Source organism: Aythya ferina, assembly GCF_964211825.1.
Source record: "Aythya ferina genome assembly, chromosome: 27".
NCBI classification, from domain to species: Eukaryota; Metazoa; Chordata; class Aves; order Anseriformes; family Anatidae; genus Aythya; species Aythya ferina.
In genome coordinates this window covers 1,110,832-1,136,421 of record NC_140310.1, presented here as the reverse complement: position 1 = coordinate 1,136,421, position 25,590 = coordinate 1,110,832, and the positions used below count along the sequence as shown (strand labels likewise).

Sequence of the window (25,590 nt, the reverse complement as noted above, 5' to 3'; positions counted from 1 at the left end):
GAGAGGCGTGTAATCCTTTATTGTTTGAAACCTAAAAACAGCAAGAACTGCAGTGCAAAATGCAACCATCAAACAGAATAACCCATGACTGTTTGTCACATATTGAGTGGGTTTTCTATGCCTTGCTCCTTGCTCAGTGCAAAACACTCCAATCTGGGGCTGCCAGCCTGGGTTGTGCAGAGCAGACAGGACCTGACTGATGCTCGTCACTTCCAACTGATGCCCCGGGGTGTGTGCAGAACAGGTAGCCCAGGGATGTGGTTTTGGCTGCCTGCAGCTCACCCATTGCTCCTTTTCCTTGGGCAGCTGTGTGCAAAGCGAGCGGTGAAACAGCGTCGGCACTCAGTCTCTGGTGGCAGTGATGCGGTCCACCTGCAAAAAGGAGAGCAGCCGTGAAAAGCAGAGCCCTGGCAGCAAGGAGGTGCAGCCGTGCTGCTGCTGCTGCTCAGATGGAGCATGCGGTCATGCTCCATCCTGTCAGCCCTGGGATCTGCAGCGTGGGGTTTGGAAAGCCCCGGAGATGAGGCTTTTCTGCTCTCTGCAGTGTCGATCCTGCACTTAGACAAAGCAGGGCTTTGTGCACTGGAACAGGCAGGGCTTTTGTGGCACTGGAACAGGCTGCCCAGGGAAGTGGTGGAGTCACCATCCCTGGAGGTCTTTAAAAGATGTTTAGATGTAGAGCTTAGGGAAATGGTTTAGTGGGGACTGTTAGCGTTAGGTCAGAGGTTGGACTCGATGACCTTGAGGTCTCTTCCAACCTAGAAAATTCTGTGATTCTGTGATTCTGTGTGCGAGGGCTAACAACCCCTGCTCAATGGGATTAGTCACTGTAACTGTGATACTAAAGGAAAAAGCATGATGAGACGGTTAATCCTGGCTCTGGAGGGACACACGATGCCGTGTAGCTCAGCTCTTTCTTGCCTCTCTATCAGTGTCCCCAGAGGCTGATGCTACCTCCTCAGTGCCTCTGGGACTGTGCTGGGAGCTCGCGAGTGGCTGTGCAGTGCTGTGGGGGAGTTCTGTGTTGGGGAAGCGGGGTTTGTCTTTTTGGGATATGAAGGTTCCTCTTGCAACATGCTGGGCAGGCTTCAAATGGAGCTGCAAATGCAGCACTGAAATTATTCATCTTTGCCACACTGCACCAGCACTCTGGCAAAGCTCTGACTCTGGAGGCACGAACCAGAGCCCCCCAGCTCATCTGGGGCAAGGCAGACACCGCAATTAGCAGCGTCTGCAGCAGGCTCTGTGCCAGGATGGGCATGGCTTTGAAACAGCCTGTGGGTCACTCAGCACCATTCGCTTTGGGGTTTTTCTACCTGTTTGCATTCTGGGAAGCAGCATTCACCCAGGTTGGGTGGCCTTAGGAGCCCCTGCGGTTCCTCCACCATGCCCTGCTGTGGGGATGTCACAGAAACCTGGCAAGATGAGGGTTACAGTGCTGCTTACAGCATCTTATTTAACTGGGGGGGGGGGAGGGGGGGTAGGACGGGGTGCAAGTGAGAGACTCCAAGCACAACTCAGCCCCTGCATCTGGCATTTTAGAGCTGCTCAAATGCTGAATAAACACATTAATGTTCAGAGCAACTGCTTTTTTTTCAAGGGAGATGGGAAAGGAGATGTTTGCAGACTGGGGTTGCTAACCAAGTGTTTCTGGACCTGATGGCATGTGAGGAAGGGACACAGTGTCAGTGTCTTTTGGCTCTGCGTGGAGGAAGTACGTTTTGCAGAGCAATGTGAGACTCAGCTGACGTCTCTGAGTACAGCCGCTCACTCTGCCATGGCCTCTCCCTGGCTAGAAGGGAAACCTGGCCTTTGCTCTACCCTGACCTGTGGCAGGCATTTAATGACAAGTCATTTTGCATTCTTCTTCCTCTGTTTCTCCAGTCATAGGGTAATGGCAGGTATTTCCCTTTGGAACAGGACTTTATATAGGGCTTCCCACTGTGGCTGAAACAAGCAGAAAACGTCAAAGACCACGGCATTCCCAGCCTGGTGAGCCCTTCTCCCAACCTAACATTTCCCTGCTTGCTTCTACCAATGAGAAAAGTGTTTCTTAGCTGATGTTTCTGCAGTATTAAAGCACAGTTCTCTCTCTCTCTCTCTCTTTTTTTTTTTTTTTTTTTTTTTTTCCCTGTGCTTATAGCAACTACCTACATCTACTGAAGAGAAGTTTGTCTGGAGCTGTGACCAGCATACCCCAATTATCCACAACCCTCTGGCTGCTGACCTGCCACAAGCCAGCTGGTTGCATTAAATTGAAGACAGATACGATTAAATTACTTGCTTTCTTGCTTTTCCATGTAGTGTATGCCCTGATACCACTTGGACATGTGGTAAACCATACAGGACTTGTCCTGGAGAAATGTGACAGTGACTGCTGCCTCAGGAGCAGCATTCAACTCTTGCTTTGTCACACGGCTCATCCCTCCTGAGAGCAGGGACTGTGACAAGCCCTTGTTCCTGGCTGGCAGCACCTAGAGGGCTGAGGGCAGATGGCTTTGGTCCGCACTGATCCCTACATGGACCCAGTGACCTACAGCCCTGCAGCCAAAATTCCCTCCAAACCTGGCTGTTCTGCTCAGAAGCAGTTGGCTCATGCCTGCCTCAAGACCCTCCTGCCCCCTGCCTTACTTGGATGTGGTCTGGCAGGGACAGTCCTGGCTGCAATTCCTGTAGCCTACATGTTAAGCTCTTTTGTGAGTCCTTCCCCAAGGCCGTCTGCCAGTTATGCTAAGGGAGGTGAAGTGGCTGTTCTGTAGGCTCAGGATCCCCCATGGAGGGGAGTGGGTGAGGACCACTGCTCTCCTTGAGCTGAGGACTCCATGAGCAATGCAATGCACATTCACTGGGTCATCCTGGTGTGGTTCAGCAGAATTTTTTCCTGTGTGCGTTTCCAGCTTTGTGCAACTCTGAAATTCTCACACCCCCCCTACTGCTACATTCCACCTGGCAGTGGCTGGCTGCACAGACTGGCTGCTACACTTCTGGGTAGGTCACTGCCTGAACATGAGGATCCTGTCTTGGCTTGGGGAGTATGTGTCTTCAGTTTTCCCATGGTAGACCAGTTGGGGCTGCTTGGATTCATGATAACTTTAATTTTCAGCTGTATTTCTAGCTGGGCTTGGAAAAGCTCATCTTCTTGATGATGGGAAACACTGGGGAAAAAAAATACAAGAGGGACTGCGAGTCCCTGCCACAGCTTAGAGCAGAACTGTTCAGCCAAAGACCACAGGGGCCGTTCTGTCTGTTCACCCGGTGCCCTTGCACTGGTCTTGTGGTGGGACTGCAAGTGCCAGAGAGGGGAGGTTTTGTGGCTGAAGCTGGGATTTCCCAGCACAACTGTGCCAGGAGCCAGGGCTGACAGCCCTGAAGGATGGCTTTGGCTACAGGATCAACTTCCAGGCACATCCTCAGCGTGCCAACGTGATAAGAGTCATCCTGTGAGGGCACAATGTCTTGCCCAGTATTGGGTGCTAGAAAGCACCCACCTGTGAGCTTCAGGAAGGCTTGTTCCAGCAGCAACTGGCATCAGCAGGGAGGACCGGCAGCATCTCCACCCTAGCATTGACTCCATGGTGCACATGGTGACATAGTTTTATGCACAGACAGAAATGAGAGGAGCAGGGAGATGCTGGTCCTGTCCCTTGCAGGTTTGCTGACTGCTGCCCTTTGGTGGTGTCCCTTTGGTGCTGGCCAGGTGTGAGGTTTGCTTGTGCAGGATTGTCTCCTGCTTAAGGGCTTTGGGTGCCCCCACTCCCTGGCTCCCCACGCACAAGCTCCTGGACCCCGTTGGTGCCTGGCTGTGAGCTGCGTGGTGCCGCCAGTGTCTCCAGCGCATCCAGGCTCCCCATGGCTTTCGGGATCTTGTGTTAGAGTAATCTCGCTGCTTGCTGTCCAGACGCAGGCAAGCAGCTTGTTTGTTTAAAGTTGTTTCCATAGGAATGCGTAAGGATCATGGGAACATATTTTATTTGACCTTAACAATAAAGAATGAGACTGAGGAGGGGGGAGGAGTCCTGTCACGTCTGGTTTGTGGGTCTCTGAGGCTGGGTAACCGCTTTAGCACTGTATGGCCCATCTTAGCAGGCCAGCTTGTTTTTTTTTTTCTTCTTCTTCTCTTTTCCCTTTTCAAATGCCCACAATGTATTCCAACCAGCTGATAAAAGCAAGGAAATAGGACAGAAATAGCCTCTTCAAGGCACATAAGGCAGCTTCTGGGTCAGGCCTGCCATAGTCCTGAAACCCTTAGCAGGAGGTGAAAAAAAATAATCAAAAAAGCCAGATTGTCCAAATGCAGGCACAGGCTGCACCACCGATGTGCGCGACTGGTTACAATTGCCCCCACAATCTGTCTCTGCCCGTGTTTGTAGCACTGAAGCAGTCGGTACCTGAGGGTTTGTGTTCTCCTTGCTGTGGGCAATGCCAGAGCTGCTCCTGTCTGCCACCTGCAGCGTGGGGCTCTTGCTCCTTGGACCTTCCAAGCTGCAGGAGCTGGAAACATGGCGAGCCAGAAGGAGACGTAACGGCAGCAGTGAGATGCTGGAAGAGCTGCCCAGCACTGAGCGGCGTGGGCAGGGAGGAAGGCAGCTACTGAGCTGTGGGCCTGGCCAGGAGGCTGCACTGAGATAACTCTCTGTCCCCGTTTAAATGTTTGCCAGGAAGACCCATCAGCTCTCTAAAGCTAAGGCGCTTAACTGCTCCTCTTAGCACTCCGAGTACCATGGGGCCGCTGTGGTGCTGCAGGGTGATGCTGTGGGGCTGGTGAAAGCATCAGGAGCTCAGATCCCACCAGCCCACTAGGCTGTATGGTGCCTGGTGTACAACCAGGGGTCGCTCACCCACATTGCGAGGCAAGGAGCATGGATGGCTGCTTTTTAGGGAAAAGAATACAAAACTAACTTGTTTCTAAAGGGGCGTAAGGATTGCTTGCTTTTCTCAAATCAAAAAGGAAATGCAGTGTAGGAACACCCGGCTGTCCTGCACAGCAAATCTTGCTGACATGTAAGAAAAGCTCCACAGATAGTTAAGTGTCTTTGTGACACACCAGCCTGGTAACTGGGAGCTTGTTTTACACCATCACCTTTTTGTTCCACCTATGTAGAGCAAAAATGCTGCAGTGTGCTGGTCTCCTTTCTACGCCTATTCCTGGGGTAAGAATTCCCCATAGGCTGGCTGCTAGCTTCCCACTCAACAGCTCACAGTCAGACCTGAGAGGTGGCTTGTTTTGGGGGGTGGAGGGAGGGAAGTGACATTTCTCTGATTCCAGCCACAACACAGATGCCTTCTGTGTGAGCAGTCATCGTACGGGGCTCCTGGCACACTCCAAGGGGGGGATGAAGAGCCATTGCCACACAGCAAGGGAAGAAGGTGTTGAAGGAACACCATGCCCCTGGGCTTGGCATGCATTTGGCACAGTGCTCCTCCTAGCAAGACCCCCGTGCAAGGGCCAGCACCACTTCACAACAGAAAAGGAGTCCTTTACGTAAATTAATTCAAGAAGCTTGCATGGATATGCAGTCAGCAGTTTGAGGCTCAGAAAAGAAACTTCAGAAGGCCCATGCACAGCTCGTTTGAAGGGTAGCCATCAAAGCAGGTTGCTCTAGAAGGGCCAAGGCACACTTTGCAGCAGGCAAGCTAGTGTAATATTTTCAAACCAAGTGCTTATACCTGTCTGTAAACCTCAGCATCTGAGACCCTGGCTACATCCCTTTGCTTTTGTCTTCTTACTGTCATTTCTATTGGCCTGAACTAAATGCAGTGTACAGTGTGTGTGCTTAGTCACCACACATGGGGTAATGAGCAATAGAGAACCCGGGCAGCACCCTATGTTTACCCATTCCCTTGCTCTTCAAACGGGGCAGTTCCTGGGCCGCACTGAAGGAACAGGGTCCCCTGTCTGGAAATGCAGCCGGGGCTGTGGAGCAGCTGGTGAGGATCTCAGGTCTGGGAGCCACAGTGGACAGCCCAGAGAGGAGGGAGCCTGAGCACAGCACAGCCCTGGAGGCACCTGAGGATGATGCTGCACACAGCCACCTTGTCTTGCTGGCTCCTTGCACTGTTCCCTCTCCTTTTAGCATCCAGAGCAGATGGGTCCTACAGCTGCACCAAAATGAAATCTTTTGAAAGCCCAAAGCTTTGATCTGTTTTACTTGTTTTTGTTTGTGACATTAACGCAGGCCTGTGCTGCTGTTTCCTCCTGCAGTGCTGAGCAAGCAGAAGTGGACAATCTTGCTCCCAGCATCTGGCTATGGTTTTGTGTGTGGGCACTGACTTTAATTGCAATACTAAGAACGTGTGTGCATAGCTCCAAGGCACTAGCCTTCAAAAGCAGTCTTGTGACTTTACTATTACTTGTACAGGAAAGGTATTTGTAAGAAGAGCAAGTCCAGGCTGCTCACTTTATTTGGGGAAATAAATGTCCATGTTTGATATTCTTCCCCTGCAGAGGTGAATGTCCCTAAGGAAATTAATTCCTGAATGGCTCCAAGTGGAGGAGGGGTGGAATTCCAGATAGGCTTTTGTCATTGTGGGTTTTGCTTAAAGTTGTCCACGCATTTTTAAGATATGAAAAATCTCTAAGTCACCAGCTGTTGACTTACAAGAACTTAACTGTGCCACCTCAGCACCCAAGTCACCCTGCACTGCTAGGGCAGCAAAGCAGCGCTGTGGTACTCCCAGCCTGCCTGACATTACCCAAACTGGGGGCAGTTACAAAAAAGCTGAAAAAAAGAACCGTGAGTTTCAAAATTGCATGAGGAATGTGTGAAGATCACTGAGCACAGGTCATGTCTGAGCTATACTAACTGCTCTTTTATCTAGTGATAGAAATGTGGTTGTTAAATGAAAATGAATGTACAGAAGGTAATACCACCTGTTCTGTCTTAGGGATGTTTCATGGGTTTTCCTCTTCACTGTTTTTGGTTAGTAGCAAAATCAAGGATAAAAAAGTGAGTTGAAATATATCTCAGACATGTTATTTAAAAAAAAAAAAAAAGGAAAAAGAAAAAGCTTGGCCAGTTAGAAGAGAGTTAAGCTTTGGGTCTTTTTCTACTTTTTATATATATCCTTTAACTTTCACAGGGGTTACCTATTCTTTAACAGATATAACTGAAGACCAGTAATTCAGTTTGTTTAATGTAGGGCACTTGATTTTATTCAAAGGGTGAGATACAAAAAAAGTAAGCAAAAAGACAGAACCCAAATTATAAAACACTACAGACAAAAGTAAGACATCTTCTGCATACAGCACACAACAGGAAACAAGATACAGACTGGTCCCCACAAACCAAGCCAGCTGGATATGTACAAGCACAGTACATATAGACCTAGAAGGGAAGAAATGGTAGTATTTGCCATTTCAAACGTCTATTTACATAAACTGAATTGAAGGCAAATAGTCTTTCCTTTTATTCAAGCCAAATACTTCTTTGCTGTTTCTTCTTCCTGTGTCTGATGTGGAAGAAGGACTCCAGGCTTTGAGGCAAGTTTGGTACATTCAGGTAGCGTCTAAAATTAGCCACAGCTAAACACTGATGTGCTGCTGCATGGGCCCAATTTCAATTTCCCTCTCCATCATATATGCTGCTGTCAGCCACCTACTTGTGGTGTCATGGACTGCTAGTAACTACTAGAGAGGAAAAGAAAAACAACAATTTTGCACTAATATTTTGGTCTTCCTTGTGCCTTTAGACATCTCAATCTGCAGCTTAACCAAACCTAGTCTGTCTGTGCTAGTGTTAAGGTTCCAAATGGAGCAATATTACATGTCATATCCAAGAAATTCCTCCCACTTGTCTCCAAAATGGTCTATGTGAAGCTTTCACTAATGCAGCTTTTGAATACAAAGGGGTTGAGACGTTCTGAACAAGGAGGTCAAGGCAGCTCTCTGGCTGGAAGAGCATCCCCATTATCAGTGGTACGCAATTACCTTCCAGTCAGTAAGAGCATGCTAAAAAGGAGACAGCACTTCCCCGGTCAGCGCTGTACCTTACAAAGGCATGGCTACCCGAATACTGGTTTGGACTCTTTATAAGCGGGTGTGTGCAGATGGTACTTATTCATCTCTCACATTCAGGAAAGAACTGTCTCTAGACTTTCTTCAGTACAGCTAGGAGGAAGAAACCTTTCTGGCAGAAGCATACTCCACAAACAGCTTTCCCATTGTTTGTGGAATAACCTTACTAACAGTGTGGAATTTGGCTGAGATCTGTTATGGAGAAACAGCGTGCCGAGCCTCAAGTTCTCTAGTCTTTGGTAATTAGAAAAAACCCTAAGACTTAGGCTTGTACTTCCCTTTAAGCCTCTGCAGACATAGATGAGGAAAACAGTTACTTCAATCATAATAAACTATGACAAATGTATGCAGTAATAGGCAGCTGCTATTTCAAATGACAAAGGCCTTTATCAGTATTTACCTGTGGCTCAATTTTAGTGACAGGGCTACTGAATTTTTGAACACCTTAGTTAGGAAAGAGGGAGTTTTACTGGCTCAGTAAGCAAAACATTCATTCTGGAGAGCAGAAGACTGACTGGCTGTTAATAAATATCACAAGACATTCTGAAAGTTTTCTAGGGAAAAGAGAAACATCATCTCTTCATCAAAATGCAACACATCTACACAAAATGAGGTAAGGAAAGCTAAGAAGAGTCCTTTATACATTCTCACTTCACACAGGCATAGCAATTAACAACAATGAGATGCTTTACGGATTCCCTACCATGCTCATCAGAGAAATTCTTCATAGCAAGTATGCTCTACAGCATTCTTTGATATTAAGCGTTACAACATCCAACAGCCTAGTTGCAATTAGCGACTAAACCTCTGTTTTGGCAGGCGGAGTTTTGTACACTTCAGGCAGTTTACTGGCAACTTGCAGAATATAGGGGGTGAACACTACCTTTACTTCTGACAAATGAAGTATTCATCATGAGTTTTAATGCCTTAAATTACTAAGAATAAGGATTTTTCTATCACAGCATTAAAACCAAGTAACTCAGCAATATCTGTACAGTTACACCCAACTGGAGAGTGTCAGACTTAAATTTCTAACTTAGAATCCTGTTCTTTGGTCCTTTTTGTACACAAGTTACTTTCATAAATATTTAACAGCCTGAATGATCAAACTTTTACTGAACAGCAATCTGTATTTTAACATGATGTCTACCATCCTGTTTGCTAGGAGACTTGGTAAGCTAGCAGACAATTATTTGTACAAGGCTAGACAAAAGCAATGCTCGTTGCTTTTCTTCTGAATGGAATAGAAGAAACGGATCTTAATTCTCTTGCAGGTTCTTTCCCATTAGACCCCATGCTAACAAGAACATAGGATGTGGTACTGCAAATCCTTATACTGGGGAGTAGGGGGAAGCCGTTCCTTGCTTCCTACTCTCCATGTTAAAGGTTCACGATCTCTCTTCTCTTAAGAGCTGAGTGGGAGATGGAGGAAAATGAATCGTCTCCAAACTGTTAGTATTAAACATACGTTGTTTGTTCCTTAAGGAGAAGTATCCTCTCAAATGAAGCAGGGAAGAAGTCTACAAGTCATGTTTAGGCAGAGGCACATAAACTGCCACAAGTCAGTGCCTCACAGGCAAATATTGTACAAATAAAACTATGCATTTACTTCTTTGCTCTTAAACAGACACTGGCAGCACAATGCATTCATAAATTAATAGTCTGAATACCATGTGTTAATAAACATACATATATTGGCTTTAAGAAACTGTTTCCAGGCACGCAGCATTTTAATCTAATTAACATAATAAAACAGCCTTGAGCTGATACTGAATTGAAGTTAAATAGGCTACTGCAGTTCTATATAAAGTAGAATTGCTACACAGTCTTTGGAAACACCTCAGTCTGAGCAGTTGTCTTCTACTGTACAGGTCAGGCTGGATTACTACTGCTTGGCAGTCATCTTGCAACCTGCACGAGGAGAGCTACGTTTACATTTGTTAAAGCAGTCTGGGGGCAGCACGTGATCTGGAATATTCACCATGACTTGTCAAGCATTGCTTTATGCCTTGTAGTTTGCTTTTATTTTTTTTCTTTTTATTGCAGGAAATTCACCTTTTTGCATTAGGAAACACCTAGCTAACTGCCATTTAATGACTTTTTCAAAGCTGGTATTAAATCTTCAAGGCATATTTTCAGTGTAATTTCTGATTCTCTGCAAACTTGTTATACAGTTATCAATGTATTTTTTTCACATGTATCAAGCCTTTATCCCCTCCAGTTTTTAATCAGCTGAATTTGACATAATCACATATGCCACTACAATTGTATGAACTACTCATAAATAAACCAGAACCTATGTATTTATCAGGGGACTTTGTCTAATGTAGTAAGCCTCAGAAAGGGATATTCAGTGTTGTCTCTGTCTGAGAGACACAAGGCAAAAACTTTCTTCTACACGTTCAGACTAGTAAGTGACCTGCAGCAACATAAAGCCCATTCCCTACAATCTGTTTGTAGTGCCACAGTGCTCAGTTCAAGGGGAAAAGTCTTTATCCCTCAATGCAGGAAGAGTGCTATTCGTTTAAAAAACAAACTCAAAGAAAATCACCAAAAACCAACATCAACAAAGCATCACCACAAACTGAGCACTGTTATATTCCTCTGTTTTTCCTCGCTTTGGTATGCATCCCTTCTGAGTCAGACACTGCACACTGCTTCCACTTCCACTTAAAGGCGCGAGTTCCACTGTCTTCATGGGCACAACTACAGATACCTGCTGGTGTTACATGATTTGTTATGGCCCACCGAGTCTACGAGATTGTCAGTTGCTAGGTATTTGGCATAGATAAAATCTTTCTGAAACAACATTACTTTCTTAGCACGTTTACCACATGCCTAAAATTTCAGAGGCTGTGACAGGTCAGTTGAATTCCCTTTTACAAATGAGGCAGAAATTGACCCAAATGCTTGTTTAGAGTTTCTCGCTGTTAAAATATGTGCACAAGCATGACCAGTAACAGCTCTTGTTCCAGTTGCATAATCTGGTATCCTGCTTCACTGCCTGAGAGCATGACAGGTAATTCACTGAATGGTTTCTCATCAATGACTGGAATGAGTCACACTGGATAAGAAACAATGACAGTATCTGAAAGTAAAGTGAAGGGCCCCTTACCTAGAAGACTCAGTAATCTTTAAAGAAAACCATTTAATATCTTGCATGGAAATCTATTGTTCAAAAAACCCAAAGCTACTGACATAGCATGTGGAATCAATTTGACAATCACTAATGTAATGGAAGTACGGTGATCGTGTACACAAACAATGATTTACCAAAATAAGATTTACCTAGGGGACTTTAAAATCAAGTTATTTTAGTACCAAAAAAAGTCTTTCATTTAATTCCCCTTTGCCCCTATGATTCAGATGATCTTTCACTCTACAGTTACGGACTTGGCCAGATTTCTTGGAAAATCAACCTGCAGAGAGGGAGGAGAAAGAAGATGCTTGTGAGTATTTAGACACTTTCTTTGTGTATAACTTTGTAGTGTGTGGAATGTTTGCTCTGTGTTTAAATTGAAAATGACTGAACACATTTTCCTGTTAACTTAGGATAATAAATGCCAAAAAACTCCATTGACTTCAGTTGTTACAACTCTGTCAAAAACTAAGGAGTTAGTCCCTTCAATGTAATTTGCTACAGTTCTCAAATTATAAAAGGTCACTGCAGTACGTGGTAGAGGCCAGTGTCTGTATTAAGATCAAATAACTGACACAGACTCTATTTTTCTTTTTTAAACATCCTTCTGTTGATTTTGATTTTAAACTTCATTTTAGCTTCCTACCAGCTCTCCAGCAACAGTACGCTTGTACCAGAAAACAGACACGTCCAACTCAAACTGAATGAGGCTCAGCCAAGTGTAGTAGACTGCCTTCACGTTTTGTTCACAAAAAGCTTCTGCAATTATCAGGTCTAACATTTAACCTGGCAGTTCAAGTAGCTCAAGCAATCACACAGACAACCCCCACAGACTTCAAACTTCACCCAACACATCTTTTTCAGACCTGTAAATAGCAAACACAAGTGCAGGAGGCTAGGAAGGGAAAACTGTACTTACATCATATCCTCTGAGAACTGCAAGGTGGAAAGCCAGAAGCTGAAGGGGGATGACACTCAGGATCCCCTGCAGACAGTCCACTGAATGTGGAACTTTGATTGTTCTCTTATTGTTCTTAATTGTCTCAATGTCTTCCTTATCACAAATGATGACAGGTCGCCCCTGCAAAAAAGGGAAACGTTGAAGAAAAACATGTCAGGAAGGTTCTTTTTTTAACTTCTGTTCGTATCACTGGTAGCAAGAAATTTTTACTTAATTTAAAGGAAAGCAGCTGAGCATCACATGGGCATTCCAGTAGCATATTTTAAAGGGCAAACAAACCACACTAGGCTCCTGCATCTGTTGCCTTATGCCGATGCACTTTTCTTATTGAAAACAAAAATAAAAAAACATCACTGCATTCTGCAATTGCAAGCCTGAACACTCTGAAGTGTTACCTTTTCTGAGATCTGACAGAACTGAGGAAATCCCAGACGCTGAAAAAACAACCTCCCCCTTCAACAATAAATAAGGGTTGCTAGCAATTGTTTTCTAAGCTAGTGAAATAGTGTTGAAACTGAAAACTTTCCTCCTTCAGTACCTGTAATACTACGCATCTAACAGTGCTTTGAACCTAACCCATGCTGACACGAAGTTTTTAGCTTCCAGCTTCCATTGCCGTGCAAGACCACTTGCAAAGACCTTTTTCTGAAGGTTAAAGACAGCAGTCTCCCTCCTTTTTTTTTTTTTTTTTTTTTTTTTGAAAAAAGATAGGGGCTTCTTGGGCTGTGAAAAGCCCCAGAGGACTATCTACTGAATTCATAGTTTAGGCAGTGACGCTAAAGCAAATAGTTTGGTACCTGCAAAACTGCTTCTATATTAAAACCAACATTTCTGATGCACCGTGAAGTTTTACAGGTACTTACTTGTCGTGCAATGACCTGCTGGAGAGCATTCTGGCACTTAGCATATGTATGGTCTCTCATGATGATCATGATAACAGGCATGAGTTTGTCCACCAACGCAAGAGGGCCATGCTTCAGCTCACCTGCCAATATCCCCTCAGAGTGCATGTAAGTAATTTCTTTAATTTTCTAGATGGGGAAAAAGAATATTCATAAAGCTTTAGGCAAACTTTGTTTATTTTTATTATTATATAATCAGCTCTGTGGTTTCTTCCACTTTCTACTTAATTGAAGTTTGTAAAAGTGTGTTCTAGTTCTCATCAGATCCATTACGTGGACAAGCCAGCCTGAAAACCTAAATCAAAGTAGCGTACCTGGACTGAGCTGCTTATAGGCCATCACACTTACACCAAACCCACCACAGGCCTTATGATTTGCCATCAGTCAACACATATATAATCATAGTCTTGAACTGGGCAGGCCAATACGAAGACAACATTTACATGTCCATAGGCGACAGCACTAATACCAACAACAATCTCCTCAAAGGTAGAAACTACAACTCACAGGTTCTAGAAAGTACATGCTCAGTTTTGGATGCTGAGCATTCCTGGAAATGCCACCCCAACATTCCAAAGAACTAAGTCTCCTAAGGTGCCCAGTCTGTCACAGTAATTCAATATGGACCTAAACCACTCCCAGTGTAAATGCTGAAACTACACCCTTTCAGCCCATGGTGACGAGTAGCTGTTATGTGAGTTGGGTATCTTTATATGGAAATAACAGCAGTGGTATGGTGAGTTCTAGCTATTTCACCCAGTATGTCAGCCAACAGGCCACAGCTGTTAGCTGCATCTGAATCAACTAGTAGTCGGGTATCTAATGTGAGTCCATAGCTAAGTGCATTTGAACGAGTTTTAAATAAAGAAATCTCTTACCAAAGCTCCCTCAAGACATGTGGCATAATGGTAGCCACGTCCCATGATGAGAACAGACTTCTGATGGTACAGCTCTGTGGCTAGCTTCTGGATCTCGTCATCCATACTCAGCACTTCTTTAATCAAGTCTAGAAGAGAAGAATTAAAGTTGTGCACATTTATATCCCTCTGCTTCTCAAACTGCTCATACTTCATATACAAAGATAGCAATGACTTGCCGAGAGATTGTACCCAGTACTTTAAAAATCCCATGTAGTGGTCTGAAAGCATCAGAGGGAATACAGTTGCAAAGAGTTATAACTAATAGTCACATTGCACAAATCTCATCCCCTCAGTCTTTCAAAAGCAAAGTTTGTGCATTGTCACGTTCATCTATGCTACTGAATTTCATTTGGCAAGCCACAATAAATGCAACAGTTCCCTACCTGGCAGTCCTTTTAGACCACGCATGATTTCCTTGCGTCTTTCTTGCACAGAAATTCTGTCGTCACACATCATTAGAGCAAACATCACCAAAGAGACAAACTGGCTGGTATAGGCCTAATAAGGGAATAGGGGAAGAGGGAGAAAAAAAAAGTCATTAAGACAGTAAGCAAATGGTTGTCACCTGCTACAACATTCTTCAACTAGCTGCTGACTTCAGTCTTAGCATGTTTTTAAATAGTACCTTTCCTTCCAATTAAGCAGGGAAGACCAACATGAAATTCACATGGCGTTTGCTCAAATGGAGGCTTGCAATGGCACAATCTTCTCAAGCTCCCAGAGATTAAAATACAAAAAGCAAAGTGGAATATTTCTGGGTTCCTGGCAATTATTAAATCTTATTTTCTGACTGTAACTGTGTCCTTCTTTCTCTATTTGAGTGAGCAAATGATGAAAACACTGAAGACTAGAACACCCAACAACTGAAGATGTACAGTGGAACATCACTACTACATCTGGTCACTGTGACAGGACAACTGACTCTAGCTTTTTTTGGACCACATGAAAATGCACATGGAATGCAAAGACTATTGAAAAGGTAGAGTGATTTCAAACCTTCTTTCCCCCAGCTTGTTAAGAACAGATTTTGAACTCTTCAACTTGCATAGACTATATATTTCTTTACAAGACTATAGTGACTGGTATCACTGACTCCAGGAACAGTTATCTGCACAGCAAAGTGAAACTAGCGCTCAAGGAAATTCTATCTGCATAAACATTTAAGGCACAGTATCCAACATCTATTATCAAGTCTAGCCTCTGAAGTCCTTAAAAGACAAATGTTATGAAATGGTCTGTGGTGCAGCAAGCCTTGGACTGAAGTTGCTTAGAATTCAGATTAAGGTTTGTAGTAGTTCTGTCCCTTTCTAAACAATAATAAAACAAACATCCACAGTGATCAGTATCAGTGAAGACTTAAATAGCTCAGAAGGAATCTAGAAAAGCTTCAGTTATGCTTACTAGCGGAGTTTGATACACAATGTGATCTACTTTGTTTTGGTTAGTACATAGTTGAAGGTTACGTTAGCAAATAGCACTGAACAGATATGTTAACAATACTTGGATCGTTTGTAATATGTTCTCAAAATGAATCTGAATGTACATTCTCCCCTTACGGGGAGAATCTCTTCAAGTTTGTATTTCATATATGCACAGCTTTGGTAACTCCCCACATCACCAGAGAGAAAATGCCAAATTCAATTATCTCCTAACTGTAATGTTAGCTATATGAAAACAATCAGGGACAAACAACTCCTTCAACTGTTTCTTACAGGATACTCATGAATTTTCCATGATCAAATTCCCCAGTGAACTATTAAACTCAAATGTGGTTTTTGGCTAAATTTATGTAACACATTGACATCATCTCGCCTCTAAATATAACTAAATCAAAGCAGATTTCACCATGCAGAAGCACTTCATCAAAATGAAATGCAGCAAAGCAAGTTATTTTATACTGTATCACACGCAGCCAGATGCATCAAACATAGAATAACTCTTAGATGGACATAAATACTGTTTTTCTTTAAAAGACCATTTCCCCATTTTCTGTTTAGTTTTAATATCACACTTTCTTTAGTAAAAGCAGTGTGATTAAGGGTAGTTGTGTATTGCCTACATTTCCAAAACCCTGTCTTACAATTTCTTTTTCCATATTTAGACTTTCATTTAAACTGAGTCTGCACCTCAGGACAAATAATGACAGAGGAGAGAATTTTTGCCTCTTCAGAAATAGAATCAGCAATTGCAACTGTTAAAAAGGGAACGAAGAACATTCAGAGGACCCATATGATAGCCAGCCCCCTCACAGGTGATTCAGTAAGATCTATTAACTTGTTATTTACCTTGGTACTCGCAACCCCAATCTCTGGTCCTGCATTGATATGGACTCCACAATCCGTCTCACGTGATATAGAGCTGCCAACTGTATTAGTTATTCCTACGGTTAAGGCTCCTCTCTCTTTGCAATACCGAAGACCCATCAAAGTATCTGCTGTCTCACCTGAAAATACAGATATTTACAATGCTGCATTTGGTATTGGTTACTGCTGACACTGAAGATGTAAAACAGCAGTGCTTTTCTAAATATAATCTCATAAATTTGCGTTTGTCTGCAAGTCAAAAGAGTTAGCAATTATGTCAGACCACGCACACTACATTTTATCCCTAAAAAGAACAGTTAAATCTAGAAAACACCGAACCTGAAGACAGTACTTATGTTGCCATGGTTAAAAGAACAACTTAAGTCCAAGTGTATCTCATTTAGCAAAAACAACTTCTTCCCCTTCCCAGTTACTAAATATTCACCTTGGGGTGTTGTGGGGGGTAGAACCCATGTATTAAGGATATCCATACATAACCTAGCTGAAATGTACAGCAGATGAAAAAGCATTAATTTACACCTAGCCATTAGAGTCTTCCCATGTTACCGTTATCAAAACCATACAACTGCTTGGCTGATAGTGCTCACCAACAACCTGCTATCTTGCAAAATCTCTTCTCAAAGAAGTCATGCCAAAAACTGATCACTCCTGTCCAGAATTGTTTGCACAACACCAACAGAGGCTAGCTTAGATCAGACTTCAGTTAACATGTTGTTTCAAAAATTCAAGATATAACAAATTAGAAATAGTTGGTTTAAAAATGAAGTCAACAGATGGAGAAAAAAGAAACCTCACACTGATTATCCCCAGAACTGCTGCTTGTGAGCTGAGCTCCAGACATGGGCCTAGAAATAGAAGCTACTGTACATTCTACACAGCGTTACCAGTTTACCTTTATTCTAAAGCATAACACCTTTTTTGATGTACTCCTGCACACATAAGGTGACAACAGAAAACAAGAACAAAACAAAAATACCACCAAGGTTAGGTACAATTCTACTTCAGTACATGAATACATATAAACACTGTCTGCACACTACATTACTTACTACAAGTCATATAGGGTGGAAATCTAGGGCTACAAAAACAGATTTATGGGTGGGGAGAACTCAGGTTATTTGAGCTCAATGTTTACTTCAGTTTTGTACTGCCTGATGACTAAGCTTAGGTTCCAGGAAAATCCTTGTTTGCTTGCCACATCCAACACTTCAGGGAAAAAGATGCATCCCCTAGTGTGCCCTCAGTTGTGTTCACTGCTAGATCTGAGACAGTACAACTTATAAGGGCAAGAAGTAACACGTGTCCTAAAACCCAGAGAAAACTGCATCATTTACACGAGCCCCCTACAAAGAGGGGCTCTAAATTACCTGACACTGAGGAGGAAAAACATACTGTCTTGTTAGGAAGAGTATTTTAACATACAGAGAAAAACTATTTTTAATAACAAATCTGAAGATCAGGTGTGACAATCTAGAACAGTAAATGCAACTAAAATGAAAAAGACCTATTGCAATTGTCCTTGAAAATATTTTGGACAGGACATATCACTTTTTTTTTTTTTCTTTTCTAAGTGTTTGTGTGTTTTCTCTCTTACTCCATTCCAAGGTTGTCCTATTTTTTCAGATACTCTTCTGTAGTAGCTTCATGTCTTTTATGGATCTGATGCACCATGTTGCTTAGTATCTGGTACTACTTTAACAAAAGAACTGAAACTATTCAAAAGAAGCTATTGACTTGTCTTTACCCAGACCTCAAAGGATTATTTTTTTTTTAAATATGCTGACTGATGAAATATTTCATCGCAGATAAAGGAAACAAAACCACTGTTACCATATGTAAGACTCACCTAAACAAAGTCAAACACCCACCCACATGCAGATAGACGGGAGGTGAACCACCTTGTTTTTAACTGATTTCTAGCATGTCTGTGCCAATTTGTTCATTTGCATGTATCGTGTGCAATCCTACAGGCAGGCACAAGAATTGGCCCTGCTGCCTTTTCCCTCCTAAGCTAACATTTACAGGAAAGATGTGAGTGAGTGGGTTGTAAAGTGAGATCATACCTGACTGGCTGATGAAAAAGCAAACATCATCTCTGAAGACAGGCGTGTTTCTATCCAAGAAATCACTGGCTAGTTCAACCATAACGGGTAATTCAGTCAGTTCTTCCAGAACCTGACGGGTCTGGTAAAAGGAGATGTCAAAGTTACATATTAGATTGTATTTAAAGAAAGCTGTTTGGAATGTAAAGTCTTCTAGCCCCCCCACAGGAAAATATTATCAAAATACATGTAAAAAAAATAGCACTGGATTATATTTTAATTACTCAGTATACTCATGCTCAACTCACATTCAACTAACCCTGTGAAAAGCTATCCTGATTTTGGCCCAACAAAAAGCCTGTGAGGCCAGCTCCTTTCAATTGTTCTTAAAAAATCTCACATAATACAGGGTGTCATTCTATCAGACTATGACTTGTATTGCTGAAGAATTCAGAAGCTACCACCAGTATCCAGGCCAAGCCAGAAACTTGTTTTGGCTAGTCAATTGATTACTATTACCATTATCTTATACAGCTACCCAAGATGAACAAAAAAATATTTTTTGGTTCTTGTAAATCAGTTAACATAGCTGTGCTCCGCAGATTTTCTGAGGATATCCGAATAAAGGATTCCTCTGTGAAGTTGTGGAGTACTTTAAATTGCAACATTATGGGCTGTCAATCTACAATATAAAAAAGCTTCATCTAAAGCCATCATGATTTATCCAGTGATTACGTAACATGTCAGAGAAACAAAAATCACATGTTGCCGATACACACAGCCAGCACTTCTGTAAGGTATAAAGCAAAACCTCTTCAGAGTACTGGGCAAGCACAGAGAGGTCTCTAAGCATGTGTCCTAGCTGTCTGCACAAAGAACAAAGAAGAAAATCATATCTGGCTCACGGCAACTCCTACCTTGCTGCAGCATTTGCATTCTGGTGTTGCATTATCCCTTCCCTTGCCAGTCATCTTTTACAACAAAACAAGTTGTTTTTTTTTTTAAAAAAAGCATTCCATAGCAATAAAATCAAAGGCAATATTTTCATAAGTACTCAATCACTCAAGTTTTTAGTTCCTATTATTGTCACTAGCAATTTGAAAATCTGTTGTATACAGATTCAAAAGGATCTTCACTAATCAGAATGATTTTTTCTCACTCAACATTACTATTCCACCTTTATCATGCTTGCCAGACACAGTATCGTGCCTGCTGTTCAACTCTAGCTACAGTTTGCAAACAGATCAAGACTGACCACTTACTGCAACTCCAGCATGGTAACTTGTCCCGCAAGCAATAAGGATTAAACGACGACACCTCTGAATCTCCTTAATATGATCCTTCAACCCACCGAGGTTCACTGTAAACAAGATTCAGAGAGAAAAATTAGGGTGGCTAGGTAGCAGAACTTCTCAAGATTACCGGTGTTAATATGCATTGTTATGATCTCAGTCAACCACTTTGCAAAAAACAAACAAACAAACTCATCACAAAGAATAACTTTGCCACCAGATTATGTGATTAGGGAAGCACTCCCTGTAATAAGACATGCACGTTGTCTTACACTGGCACATTTTAATCTCCCATGTCATCACCTACTTCCTCCTCTGTGAATCTACTGGGTACTGCTCTGTAAAAAACAAACAAGGATGCATCTCAATTACCAGTGTAGTCGTCAAAGTTGACCCTTCCTCTCATTGTATTAACAACAGATTCTGGCTGTTCAAAAATTTCCTTTTGCATGAATGAGCTGAAGTTACCTATAAAATAATAAAAAGAATAGTTTACCACACAGTAATATACATTTTCCCTATGTTTATGGGGAAAAGTTTGGATCAGAGACAATGACAGGCCAGTTACCAGTCAGAGATTAGCTTTTATTCCTGTATGTGTATCTAAAAGAAAGGTTCATTTAAGCGGACATTTCATTTTCTACTCATTTTGAGCTGATCTGATGCCTTAGAACTAGATTCAAGATACCAGAATGTGTCAACTATTGGTCAGATCCAGAATGGCAAGCCTCCTAAGGTCCAATCTCAGAAAAAAAAAAACAGATGCCTCCAAGCAGAAGGTGAAATCCTCAGCTCCACAATTCCCATTACAGTGTTAGCTCAAGGGAAAGTCTTATTAGATGTAAGGACAATTTCTTTTGCCATGAGGGTGGCTAAGCACTGGAACAGGTACTCAGAAAGGCTGTGGCATTTCCATTCTTCAACATACTCCAAACTTGTCTAAACAAACTCCTGAACACGGTGACCTATGGACACTGCTTTTAGTTCAGAGACTGGACCAGATGATCTCCAGAGGTCCTTTTCAACTTTAATTATTATGTGACTCTAGAGATGACTGTGCATCTACATTGGTGACATTCAGAATATTTTACCCTTCATAATTTGCTGAAGTTCCATCTGCAGGGTTTGGACAGCACGCCCAGGGTGATCGCCCGCTGTACGTTTGATCCGGTGGATGGAAAGACGGCCATCAACCACAGCTGCTACATCATCATCTTCAAGGAAAATCACTCTGTTGGTATGCTCAATGACAGCACTATAAAAGCATACATCATTTGCCGTAAGACATTACTTGTCATGTAAAGACAAAGGCTACAGCCCTACTTACAATCCAACATACATATTTCAAAAGTTACTCATTTCAATGAAATTTCTTTTAAAATGAAAGGAACACCGTAAAGAACATTTCCACACTACCAATACAACTGGATTTCTTCCACCTATCTAATTATGAATTTCAGTGCCTGCTTTAAGAAGAAACTATGAATTCCTCAGTCAAAGCAGCAGGTGTAGTCGCGTGATCTAACCATTAGGAGCTAGAGAACAGAAGTCAGGAAGAAGGCTTAATACACAGAATATTCAACTACAGGTAAAGGGATTCTTTCTCTTTTCCAGCAATAAGCAATCATCCCTCCCTGCATGTCGTGTTCCCCATGTGTAGAACTGTGGACACCTGTTAAAATACTTGAACATCTACTTAGACATGCTCCAAGAATTAGGTACTATTGAATACTTTCCCTGCCTTCAGGTTACTTGAGAAGTGTCAATACTGGAATTACCTGTGAGGCTTAATATCTTTGACAGGATTTTAGTCCGTGCTTTCTTACTTCAACAAGGCAAGCTGTACTGAAATGCATCAGCTCACTATTTAGTAGCTTTTGTTCTGACCTTGGCCAAGTCATGGAAAAGCTCTCTGAAATCAGAACACATTGGGGTATCCCAAATCTCTCCAAAACGCTGATAAAATGAGCTCTAGAATTCGAACCGTGCAGCATTGTTACATTTCTGGAAAGAGTACTTATTTCCCTAAACAGAAAACTACCTGTTCTAGAAGGACTAACTTTTGTCAAGTTAGTCCTTCCTACCTCCACTAAAATGAGACACCTTTGATGCTAAAGGAATTGCACATGTGCAGACATTCCTGGAGAAGCAATGCAATCCTCTTAGTAAGTTGCACCTGTTCTGTTACTTCAGGTCTGTACTCTCACAGCTTTCTTATCACTCACCTCCGGAATCCTATTAGCAGGTAAGATCTGTCCCATGCTAACTAGGCTTGAAGAAGGATTAATAACATTAAAAAGTGTTAACAAACAACTCAAAGTGAGTTTACTTCTTTAACATTAACCTCTACTCCTCTGTCTCTTTTAGAGCTGCAAATGGTAACTAATTGTTTGTAAACAATGCTAACAGCCACATAATTTATATATTATTTACTATTATTTAGAAAGAAACTGCCTCCCCGTTTCTTGTTAATGGCTTCACCTTTACAGACCAAATTTTTATATACACTAAAAGATGCTGAAGAACATTACCTAGCATCAGAAGCAAAGTAGTACTCCACAGCTTTCTCCTCAACAGGAAAGAGGCAGGTGGTGCTGTCAACACGAGACAGGTTACAACTTCCCTTCTTGTCTTTACCTAAAAGACAAGAGAATTAGGTACTGCACATACCAACAAATCTGGAATGCAACTGCAGTGTCAGGTTCAACAAAAGGTCCCAAGGCATGGTACCAACATGAAGCACTATTTTCATCACTGTGAGCGGTCACAGTAAATTTAACAGCATCAAAAAGGAGTGGGCAGCATACGAGCAGTCATATTATCGTGCCCTTTCTCAGTTTTCTTGCATGTTTTTTTTTATCTGCGTTTGAATTAAACTTGCAAGTGTAATGTGTGCAGAGTTTTAGGTTTAGAGGAAATTATCAGTAACAGTTCAAAACAAAGTTTATGCATGACTCCACTAGGAAAAGAGCATTCATGCTACTTTATGAGCAGTCATATTTACCAATGTTTTCGTAGTTTCATCTCCCCAATTATCATTTTAAAATCTCTCCTGTGCTCCTGTTTCACTAACTTTCATGAAGCTTTAAGAAGTCAAGCAGGATTTCTCTTTCTTTGCCAGTGACATCACTGGATAAAATTCTTTCAGAGCTGCCACCTGTACAACCACACTATTCCACTAAGTGCCAGCAGAAGTAACCTAAACCTGTTTCTGTCTGGCTGAGCTAATGTGTTCAGACACAGATCACAAAATTCATGATTAAGTACCTGACATCGCTACTGAGATAATCAATTACAAGCTTCTCATTAGGATCCAAAACTTGTACAGCTGGTAACCTGCTGAGAGTCTTACACTGCTATTAGGGAAGTATCTAAGTGGACTGAAGGACACACGACTTGAGAATCAACTTCTGAAAATCCTGCACCAAGTCTTTATAAAAGCCTTTATAAAAGTTTGGTACTTCACCAAGAATCCTTCACTCTTGCACCTCCTGACACACTGCAATGCTCTAACTCCACTTCTGCTGCAGAGAGTATTTCTCAGCACTGAAGCACATCAGGAATGCAGATGAGGACCAAAGCACCTACTGCTCAGCACTGACCTCAAACAAAACCAGTTGCCACTCTCTGAGTGTGGGAGGGGATTAAGCAGCTTACCTAGCAAAATGCAATAATTGATAAGGAACAACAGCAATTCAATAATTTAATTTACTCTGTTGTTTGTTTATTTCCTAAGTCCTAATGGAAGTTCTTCACACTGGATACAGCTCTGATTCGGTGATGTAAGCAGAACTCATGATGTTGAGAGTTGTAGTGTTGTAATTGAAAACGTAAAGAAAAAAAAATACTGCTTTCATGTTGGTATTTAATAAGAAGGTACCATTTAACCAAAAATTTAAGGCCCTCCACTATAGTTATCAAGTCAGCCAATGAAGAAAACAATTAGAAAGGACAGAGCAAAAGTGTTAGTTGCCATTCTCCAACAGAAGCACCCATACTTGATCAAAACATGCAAATTTTGTTTCTCAAAACACATTTCTGCACATTGACTTTACTATGTTGCATTGCTTTCCTGTATGGTAGATTCTACACGGAGCTGTAAGTACAAGGTGTTCTTATTGTGTTCACACACATGTTCTGTGTGTTTCTTATGAAGGAGCAATTGAAAAGTTAGTGTTATCAACCAATTACGACTTATGTTATCTGCAGGTTTGTCCATAGATAATCCATTTATCTATGAGCAACTTCGATTGCTGCTGCACAGCACCTACTCCCATTTACTAGAAATTAGAAGCAACACAGAAGTAATCTTTTTCCTTCTATATCAAAGAATAGAGATGTCATGATGAATTAACACAGGTACAGTAAAAATTGGGGGAAGACATGTTTTCTGTGTATTTTAATATCATACTTTATGACAATTTTAGGTATATTGCAGTTCTGCAAAGGTACTACTGCAGATTAATGCAACTGCTGCTTAGTAGATTTTTCTATGCTTACTTCAGCAGCACTGAAGTTTAGATTTCCTTAAGAGTATTTTCAGAAGATGACATTATATAATTGTTCTCAAAGCCCCTGGGAACTATCCTGACCAGAATTTTACTCTAAATGCTTCAAACTGACTTAGAGAAAAATGCTTGGTAAAAAGAAACAAAACATCACTTCATGTTTTTATTCAGGTAAACTAGCTCCTCAAACAGAACACAGCTCACCTTTCATCAAACTGAAGCTTGTTTCTGCTCCAGCAAAAGCACACATTTCATCCACTAAGTGATGAAACAAGTTAAGTCTGGTGGTGCTGGAATTGCATTTATTTACAAGAGCTAAGAAACAGCTCTTTTCCTCTTCTATAAAAGCTTTCTACAGTTTCAGATAAAAGTTAACCTTCATATGTGATCTGATGAACTAAGTCCTTAAATGACACCAAAGCGGAGGGAAGTGTCAACCTGCCACAGGGCAAGAAGGCCCTGCAGAGAGACCTGGACAGGTTGGATTGATGGGATGAGGCCAATGGGATGAGGTTCAGCATGGCTAAGTGCCAGGTCCTGCACTGTGGCCACAACAACCCCAGCAGCACTACAGGCTTGGGGCAGAGTGACTGGAAGCTGTGTACAGGAAAAGGAACTGGGGGTGTCAGTCGATGCTCACCTGAATATGAGCCAGCAGTGTGCCCAGGTGGCCAAGAAGGCCAACGGCATCAGGAATAGTGTAGCCAGCAGGACCAGGGAGGTGATTGTCCCCCTGTACTCTGATCTGGTGAGGCCACACCTCGAGTGCTGGGTTCAGTTTTGAGCCCCTCACTGCAAGGACGTCGAGGCCCTGGAGCATGTCCACAGAAGGACTACAAAGCTGGTGAAGGGTCCGGAACACAAGTCCTGTAAGGAGCGGCTGAGGGCACTGGGGGGTTTAGTTTGCAGAAGAGGGGGCTCAGGGGAGACCTTATTGCTCTCTAACAACTACTTGAAAGGAAGCTGTGGGGAGCTGGGGGTCAGACTCTTCTTGCAGAGAACTAGGGCTAGAGGGAACGGCCTTAAGTAGTAGCAGGGAAGGTTCAGGTTGGAAACGAGGAGACATTTCTTCCCAGAAAGAGCAGTCAGGCATTGGAACGGGTTGCCCAGAGAAGTGGTGGAGTCACGGTCCCTGGGGGCGTTCAAGGAATGGTTGGACATGGTGCTTAGGGACATGGTTTAGTGGGTGACATTAGTTGTAGGGTGATGGTTAGACCAGACGATCTTGGAGGTCTCTTCCAACCTTAATGATTCTATGAAATAAGTACTTAATGTGAGATTAAAAATGGTTTGCCTAGTAAGTCCCCCATGTATTTCAAGCTGTTCAAATACAGTCATGCTAACAGAGCAAAGGGAAGTTAATTGCAGTCTCAGCACTTTGACAACCTGAACTCCAAAAGGAATTCCAGAAATGCTAGCAGTAAGATTACTGGTGATCTCCTAAATAATGTTTTTCCTAACACGGTTTCACTCTACTGACCCCCACTC

The 25,590-nt window shown here is 42.4% G+C and overlaps 1 protein-coding gene across 8 annotated transcripts in view; it reads right to left on the bottom strand.

The window, feature by feature from the left end:
* GFPT1 (glutamine--fructose-6-phosphate transaminase 1) overlaps positions 1 to 25,590 on the bottom strand; it is a 43,605-nt gene continuing 18,015 nt past the window's right edge. For 5 of the 8 annotated variants that reach the window (XM_084499707.1, XM_084499708.1, XM_084499702.1 and 2 more), the window contains 11 exons: positions 22,126 to 22,231; positions 20,686 to 20,849; positions 19,967 to 20,062; positions 19,565 to 19,662; positions 18,324 to 18,444; positions 16,222 to 16,379; positions 14,320 to 14,434; positions 13,895 to 14,022; positions 12,978 to 13,145; positions 12,073 to 12,234; positions 11,146 to 11,433 (listed from right to left, as the gene is read on the bottom strand). In XM_084499707.1, coding sequence (XP_084355833.1) covers positions 11,389 to 11,433; positions 12,073 to 12,234; positions 12,978 to 13,145; positions 13,895 to 14,022; positions 14,320 to 14,434; positions 16,222 to 16,379; positions 18,324 to 18,444; positions 19,565 to 19,662; positions 19,967 to 20,062; positions 20,686 to 20,849; positions 22,126 to 22,231 — 1,361 coding nt within the window. In that variant the 3' untranslated portion in view covers positions 11,146 to 11,388. Of the gene's footprint in view, positions 373 to 11,145; positions 11,434 to 12,072; positions 12,235 to 12,977; positions 13,146 to 13,894; positions 14,023 to 14,319; positions 14,435 to 16,221; positions 16,380 to 18,323; positions 18,445 to 19,564; positions 19,663 to 19,966; positions 20,063 to 20,685; positions 20,850 to 22,125; positions 22,232 to 25,590 lie in introns of those variants that run through there. The other 3 variants (XM_084499709.1, XM_084499703.1, XM_084499705.1) reach the window with 1 other exon arrangement.